The 8432-nt window shown below is 39.8% G+C and overlaps 1 protein-coding gene across 1 annotated transcript; it reads right to left on the bottom strand.

Annotated features, from left to right (window-relative positions):
• Positions 1–1257: 1257 nt before the first annotated feature.
• LOC142177626 (allene oxide synthase 3-like) lies at positions 1258–3019 on the bottom strand. The gene has a single exon (XM_075246883.1). The coding sequence runs from the start codon at positions 2941–2943 to the stop codon at positions 1516–1518; it is 1428 nt and encodes a 475-aa protein (XP_075102984.1). The 5' UTR covers positions 2944–3019; the 3' UTR covers positions 1258–1515.
• Between the last annotated feature and the right edge of the window lie 5413 nt (positions 3020–8432).

Here is an 8432-nt window from a genome sequence, read left to right as displayed (position 1 = left end):
GAGGAGCGAAATAGGAAAGAAAGCTCACTCATCCGAGAATGGAGGCTCCTTGCACACTGGGGGACCTATCAGCCTTGGGACAATAAAAAGAAGATTGGTAATTGCTTAAATTATTTTATTTTTCTAAGTATATTAATTCTATTTATTAACTAAATTAATTTATTTTTAGGAAAAGAAGTATGGGCGTCCAATGAGCCATGATGAGTTATTTAAGGAGACGCATATTGTAAAGAAGAAAAAAGGAGGGGATGGAGATAGGTGAGTCGAGGACCGGGCAGAGACTGCATATGTAAGCTTTCAATTTTTTTAAAGTGTTATAATTTACTTTTATATGAATTTTTAAATACTAATTTAATAGGGTCACTACCAAAGTAGCGTGGAGGAGTTCATTTGTGGTCAGCCATCTGGTGAATCGGGTGAGCCAAGCCAACCTTCGGACGAGGATGCTGAAAGAATATGGTTGGAGGCTGTTGGCGGTCCAAAATGGGGGAAGGTATGCGGGTTTCCTACGAAAAATTTCATCGTTATAGGTGGGGAATGCAAGGAATAGGGACTTCCTCGCAAGGCGAGGAACTTAATAGGGAGAGCCTCTCGGCTTTGCGGGAGACAGTGACACAACTTACATCCGAGGTAAAAGCGGCCACGGAAAGAGAAAGACTTAGAGATGCTCAATTCCTTGGTATGCAAGTTTAGATTAGAACTCTCCTATCTACTGGAACTTTTCCGTTGCCCCAGTCTCGTTAGTCGTCGCCAGAGGCTCGACCTCCACGTGATCGTTCCTACCGTCCTCCTCGTGATCGTTCTTCCCGTCCTCCACAAGACCGTTCTCTATATCGTCTTGTAGATGAAAGTTCATTAGACGGTGATGATAATATTGTAGAAAATACCCCTTGACCAATACTTCGATATAATTTGAACTAGACTAATAGAACTAGTTTTGAATTAGATTGAACAATTTTTAACTTGTTGTAATTAGTTTTTGCTTGGTTTGGGATTGTGATGTTCAATTGAACTTTAATTTGTTAGTTTTAAAGTATTAGTTGGATGTTTGGTTGTTGTCGTTGTTATTGTTGTTGTTAGATATTTTGTTGGATTTGTGGTGAATTAGGGATTTTATGAGGTGAATTGGTGATTATTAGATGTGAATTGGGGGTATTGGTATGTTATTTTTATTTGGCAGGTGGTGTAGCTACCAAAACAGGCATTTTATGCCAAAATTAAACCCAGAAAACTAACCAACTTTGGTCGGTAAATAATAAAAAAAAAATTAAATTGTACATTACCGACCAATGTTGGCCGGTTAATGTACAATGAATTTCCAGAATTCAACATTACCGACCAATTTTGATTGGTTTTCTGCCTGCACTGTTCAGTTTACAGACCATCGTTGGTCGGAGTTTTTAAATTTTAATTATTGAAAAAAAATATATTTTACATTACTGATCGTCTTGCTTACAGACCCTCGTGTTTGGATAAGAATTTTCCATATATATACAACATAAAGCAAAAGATAATTTATGATGTCGCCTTGGTTACTGACTTGAAAGTCACCTTGGAACCAAGCAGCAACTTTCCAAATTCGATCTCAAAAGTATCATAACGCAGGAAAAACTCTACCAACATTAACCTTCCCAAGAGCACCACCAGGTCCTTACCGGGACATTGTTTATCATCCACTGTTGAATCATCTGACTCCTTACCATTTGACCAGTACACATACTTTATCAATTCCTCTCTATCTCCCACAAATCTATCTGCAATAAACTCCTCAGGGTTCTCAAATATCTTAGGGTCCTTTGTGGCCAATGGCTGATACCCAAATATTATTTCATCTTTCTTGATCAAGAATGATGAATCATGGCTATGGATGATGACATCTTCTCTGGCCTTTGCAGTTTGAAACGGAACTGGGGGGTCTATTCTTAGTGTCTCATACACCACAGACTTGGTCAAACTCATCCTATTCAACGCTGAAAAGGTGACCCCACCTTCTTCGTTAACAGCGGTTCTGATTTCATGGGTGAGACGACGGTGTAAACTCTCTCCTGCTGCTCCAACCCACCTGATCAAAGCTGGGAAGAAAACTTTCATGCCACCATAAGAATTGAACCCTGCTAAAAAAATAAAGTTATGGCATGCTTCATCTCTTTTCAGTCCAAGCTTCTCAGCTTCATCTAGAATAGACCCCATGGACTTGTAAAAGACATCAAATATTTTTTTATAATCAGATTTTATAGGGAAAAACGGTAGAGGGAAAGTGTGCAAAACCAAATCTTCTATGAAGTTGGGTACATGTTTGAGGCCTAGAGAAATCAATGGAGCTAACTGAAAGAACACCCATTTGTTTAGAAAGGTGGGGCCATCAGAGGCCAGACTTGTTTCAGAAGGACTTTTCTCACAAAACAAACGAAAGAGGAAGTCAAATGCCATGTCATCACTGAGGGTATTGAAGTAAGCTTCTCCTTTATCTGACAATTCATGTTCAAGATGGGTAAATAGCTCAGAGATTGAGCTAAGAAACAAGGGTATGAATCTATTGTGCAGGTTTGCTAGTGTGGACAAGAAAAGTCCTTTTAGTGTGGCATGTTTGGGCTCACAAGTGTCAAGAAAAGGACACAAACGGTAACCGCCAGTGAAATCAGTGGAGGGCATGAATGTGCCATCAAAGTAGTTCGTCTTATCGACTTTAGAATTGTTGAAAAGAATGGGGAAACTAACAGCGTCCACAAGGACAATGACTTTAGATTTGGGAGCGTTGAAAGGACCAGGAGGCACGTTGGCTCTATAGACAGTGGATTGGTAACTTTGCATGCGAGACCTGAAGAAGCCATCAGTGCCTTGATTGTAATGGAAGTCAAATCGATCCTTAATTGCCCCAAAAAAGGGCAAGCCATAATCACCTGGGATATCTCGTAAAGGAAGCTTTGAGTCACTGGAAGACATTCTTAATTCTTATGCTATATTTGAATATATCGTGCATTGATTGATCTTATATTCTCTTAAGTTATTTATAGAGTGTCGCTTGAAGTGGTCCTTCCGTTGTTTCTCATGTCCAAAAGTAAGCAGTCAAGTTCTACTTTGTATTACGTGCTGCTGTTGAAGATTATGCTAAACCGTGTGGACAATATAGAATTTGACATTTGAGACACTAATTAAATAATAATTAGGTTACGTGAGAACAACTAATAATTTGACATTTGAGATACTATACAATTGAGGTAGTTTCTTGGATGATAACTCAATTTATGAAAATAATCAACCAAAGTCACTTTTTATTTTTGGATAATAAAGTGATCCAATTATTGTTGATTTAGAAAATAAAAGTTAACATACTATGTCATGTTAAAAATATATTTTCTAATGATAAAATCCATTTAACTCATGTTTTTTATATCCATTTAAATCATCCGATTAAAAAAGGATCTATGATGTTTGGCATATTTCGATATGTGTTGATGTGACTTTACCCATGTTTTAACCGCTTCTTGATGTTATTTGATCTTTAAAATGCCCAACATGGTTTAATTATTGGTTTTATGACTAATTGAGTTGTGTGTGGTGAATTAGGGTGTGTGGAGTGCAAAAATATGAAGAAAAGGTGCTCTAGGTAGAGGAAGAGAGATTGGATGCGTCGCATCCAATCTAGAAAAAAAATCAGATTTCGCGCACCCTTAGTAGTGAAGTCAGCCCATAGCATCCGCACCTGGGAAAAGCTGAGATGGAGGAACTAGAGGTGGATGCGTCGCATCCACCCTCGCATGCAAAGCTGAGAAATAGAGGACAGTCGCATCCACCTTCGCAGGAAAAATTGAAATGGAGGACGAGGTGGATGCGTCGCATCCACCTTAGCATCAATCCCTGAAGCCGATTTGGACTAGGAATAGGAGAGCTTTGGCCCACGACTTTTGTACGCAATATATAAGCCAAAAACGCCTCCTTTAGGTCAGGGAACATATTGGAGAAGAGGAAAAAGACACAACAAAGTTCAAAAACCACAGAATTCGTCTTGAGTTCCTATTCTCTCTTTCTTTTATTGATTCTCATGCACTCTTGTAAATCTTTGATGATTGCCTGAATATGAGTGGCTAAGAACCCTATTGTTCTAGAGTCATGGGTATGCATGAATGTTGATGTTTGAAGTGTAAATTGACGAAATTAATTTTATCATATTGGGTTGTTTATTTAATTCTGTTTTTAATTATTTTTCTGAGTAGCTAACAGTGAAATACTATCTACGAATCTAGAGTTGAACTCGAAAGTGGGAACTCTAGATTGCATATAGAATTAAAGAGAGCAAGTTCTTAAACCCGGGCATAGGGGAAAGGATTCGCAATTGGGATAGACATATACCTAATTGCCTTGCTCGGTTGCAATACAGGAATTGTACATGCGTTCTTGTTAAGTTTAATTCCATAGACATATAGGTATTAAGTTAGCTTGAATAGGCTAGTAAGGGCTCGACAGACTCTTATGAGTAATATCAACCCTGTGAACCAACAATCCAGATAAATCAATTAGTTATTTTAAGCTAAGAATGCAACATGGTTGTTAAATAACCCGTGACCCTGGAATATTATCTCCCATTGATTGTTATTTAAAACTATTTAAGTGTTGCGTTGATTTCTGGTATTCCATTACTTGATAGTCTTTAGGTAGTAAATTAGACAATTATCTATTTTATAAGAAATCGCTTGAATCGATAAGCTATTTGAGTTTGAATTAGTCAAAAGTTAATCATAAGTCCTCGTGGGAACGATACTCTATTCACTACTCTATTACTTGACGACCACGTATACTTGCGTGAGTGTGTTTGGTCCCAACAAGTTTTTGGCGCCGTTGCCGGGGACCTAGAAATTAGCTACTCGACTGAGTTAAGCTGTTATTACTTATTTGTTCAAGTTTTAATTTTCAGTTTGCCTTGTTTGTATTCACAGGCTCTTCTCTTGAATGCGGAGGAGTAGAAGTGCAAACAACCTACTTCCTTTTGATCCAGAAATTGAACGAACACTTCATAGAGTGAGAAAAGAAGTCGAAGCTAGAACGAGAATAGAAAGAGAGTTGGACATCGTAGTTCAACCACAGCCAATAGAGATGGCAGGTAATGAAGAGCGTCCGGTGATTGAAGCCGCAAGGCCCAATCTTGCGAATATGACTCAGGCTATTGTGAAGCCTGATATCACTAGGCATTTTGAACTCAAACAATACATGGTACAGCTGATTCAGTCCACAGGACAATATGTGGGTCTATCTCATGAGGACCCGCAGAGGCACATTCAGAACTTCTTGGAAATTACGAACACTTACAATTATCCGAACGTTTCCAAGGACTATGTTAGGCTGACACTATTTCCCTTTTCACTGTTGGGGGAAGCTAAGGAATGGTTGCCAAAGGAGCCCGCAAATTCAATCCACACTTGGGATGATTTAGCAAGGGAATTTCTAATCAAGTTTTTCCCTACTAAGAAGACAAAATCGCTGAGAAGCCAAATTCTGGGGTTCCAACAACGGGATGGCGAGACACTTCGTCAAGCTTGGGAAAGATACAAAAAGCTACTCAGAGACTGCCCGCATCATTGTCAGACTGATGAGGTATTGGGTCACACTTTTGTTGATGGGTTAGATGAAGCATCAAAGATGAATCTTGACTCAGCTTGTGGGGGTAGTTGCATGGCGAGGCCGTATAGTGAAATAAAACTCTTGCTAAATAACTTCACTGCCAATGACCATAATTGGCAAGGAGATGGGGATGCAAGAAGAGCAATTAAACAGAAGTCAGCCGGGTTGATTGAGCTTGATGACTTCTCAGCCATGAGAGCAGATATTGCAAAGCTGGCAAATCAGATGAACCGAATGACAACACAACAAATGCAACATGTACAACAGATGTCTATTTGTTGCGAAATATATGGTGACAATCATATGAGTGACATGTGCCCCACGAATCCTGAATCTATATACTATGTGGGACAACAAAACAGAGGCCCTATGAATCAACATGCACAATATGGGAACACTTACAATCCAAATTGGAGGAATCATCCTAACTTCTCATGGGGCGGAAATCAACAGAATCAGAATCAGTATAGGCCTCAAGGAAATTTTAATCAGCCTCAGAAGCCACCCCAACAAATAGACGAGAGTACGAATGACTTGCTGAAAAAGTTGTTGCTAGACAATCAACAGCTCAGGACCGATTTCAGAAATCTTGAGAGGCAAATGGGGCAGTTAGCAGCAAATCAAAATACTAGACCTACAGGTTCTCTTCCCAGTGATACAGAGAAGAACCCTCAAGTTAATGCAGTTACACTTAGAAACGGGAGGGAACTAGAGGAAGTGCCAAAGAAGAGAAAGGAAAAACCTATACCTGAGGGGGAGCTGACACCTAAGGCAATACACGAGTCAAAGGAAAATGATGCAAGTTCAGAGCGAATGGAGGCTACAAGGCCACCACCACCTTTCCCCCCAGAGATTGCAGAAAAAGAATGACGATCGCATGTTCAACAAATTTCTCTCTATGTTGAGTCAGGTTCAATTAAATATTCCATTAGTGGATGTACTTCGTGAAATTCCAAAGTATGCTAAGTACATAAAAGATATAGTGGCTCACAAGAGGAAATTGACTGAGTTCGAGACGGTTGCACTTACTGAGGAGTGCACATCAAGGGTCCAAAACAAGCTTCCCCAAAAGCTTAAGGATCCTGGCAGCTTCACCATTCCAGTGCGAATCGGTAATATTGATGTGGGTCGTGCTCTTTGTGATTTGGGTGCAAGCATAAATCTGATGCCTTTGTCTTTGTTTAAACAATTGGGTCTGGGAGCTCTGAGACCAACCACGGTGATGTTGCAATTAGCTGATAGGTCCATAGCCTACCCCGAAGGAGTGATTGAAGATGTGCTGCTGCAAATTGGGAAATTTATCTTCCCAGCTGACTTCATTATTCTAGATTTCGAGGCTGATGAACAAGTTCCAATCATATTGGGACGACCTCTCTTGGCTACTAGTGATGCAATAATTAAAGTGAGGTAAGGGAAAATGATTATGAGGGTGGACAACGAGGAAGCAGTCTTCAATGTCTACAAAGAAATACAACTTCCCCGCCACTATGAGGAGCTCTCTATGATATCTGTTTTGGAGGTGGATGCACAACTTCTCGACACGAGTGTATAACTAGAGGATTCTCTAGAAAAAGCAATCATGTTGTTTGATAGCTTGATGATTGATGATGAGGTTGAAAAAATGATGCATATCTTAGATGCATCATGTGCTTACATGCAAGGAATACACCCGTTTGAGCCCCTGAATAGGCCAAGTGGCCCCCCTCCAAAGCCGTCAATTGAAGAAGCTCCAAAATTGGAGCTTAAACCCCTACCCCCTCACCTTCAATATACTTATTTGGGTAGTTCTGACACTTTACCTGTTATTGTTTCTTCTCACTTGTCTAAATTGCAGGAAGAAAAGCTATTAAGGGTGCTACGTGAGCACAAGCGAGCAATTGGGTGGACAATGTCTGACATTAAAGGCATTAGTCCAGCTTTCTGCATGCACAAAATCCTCATGGAGGACGGACACAAGCCAAGTGTAGAGCATCAACGCCGACTAAATCCAATCATGAAAGAAGTGGTAAGAAAAGAAGTGATTAAGATAAGTGGCTTGATGCAGGTATTGTATTTCCAATCTCTAATAGTAAATGGGTAAGCCCCGTTCAATGTGTGCCGAAAAAAGGGGGGATGACTGTAGTAGTTAATGAAAATAATGACTTAATTCCTACAAGAACTGTCACTAGATGGAGAATTTGCATAGATTATAGAAAATTGAACAATGCCACCCGAAAAGACCATTTTTCCCTTCCCTTTATTGACCAAATGCTTGATAGGTTAGCTGGCCAGGAAAACTACTATTTCATGGACGGTTATTCGGGGTATAATCAGATTGCTATAGCCCCAGAGGACCAAGAGAAAACTACATTTACATGTCCTTATGGCACGTATGCGTTCAAGAGAATGCCCTTCGGTCTTTGTAATGCACTTGCGACTTTTCAAAGGTGTATGATGGCTATTTTTACTGACATGGTTGAAAGATTTGTAGAAGTATTCATGGACGATTTTTCTGTGTTTGGATGTTCTTTTGATAATTGTTTGACGAACCTTGATAAAGTGCTTGCTAGGTGTGAAGAGACGAACTTGGTGTTAAACTGGGAAAAGTGCCATTTTATGGTACGTGAAGGTATAGTTTTGGGGCACAAGGTGTCAAAAGATGGTCTACAGGTGGATAAAGCAAAGGTGGAGACGATTGAGAAATTTCCCCCACCGACATCCGTCAAAGGCATTCGCAGTTTCTTGGGTCATGCAGGTTTTTATCGTCGTTTCATTAAAGATTTTTCAAAAGTTTCTTCTCCCTTGTGCAGGCTTCTAGAGAAAGATGTCACCTTCAA

The sequence above is a fragment of the Nicotiana tabacum genome, chromosome 23 (assembly GCF_000715075.1).
Source record: "Nicotiana tabacum cultivar K326 chromosome 23, ASM71507v2, whole genome shotgun sequence".
NCBI classification, from domain to species: Eukaryota; Viridiplantae; Streptophyta; class Magnoliopsida; order Solanales; family Solanaceae; genus Nicotiana; species Nicotiana tabacum.
Note: the sequence above shows the minus strand (reverse complement) of the source record. Positions and strands in the feature narration are given on the sequence as shown.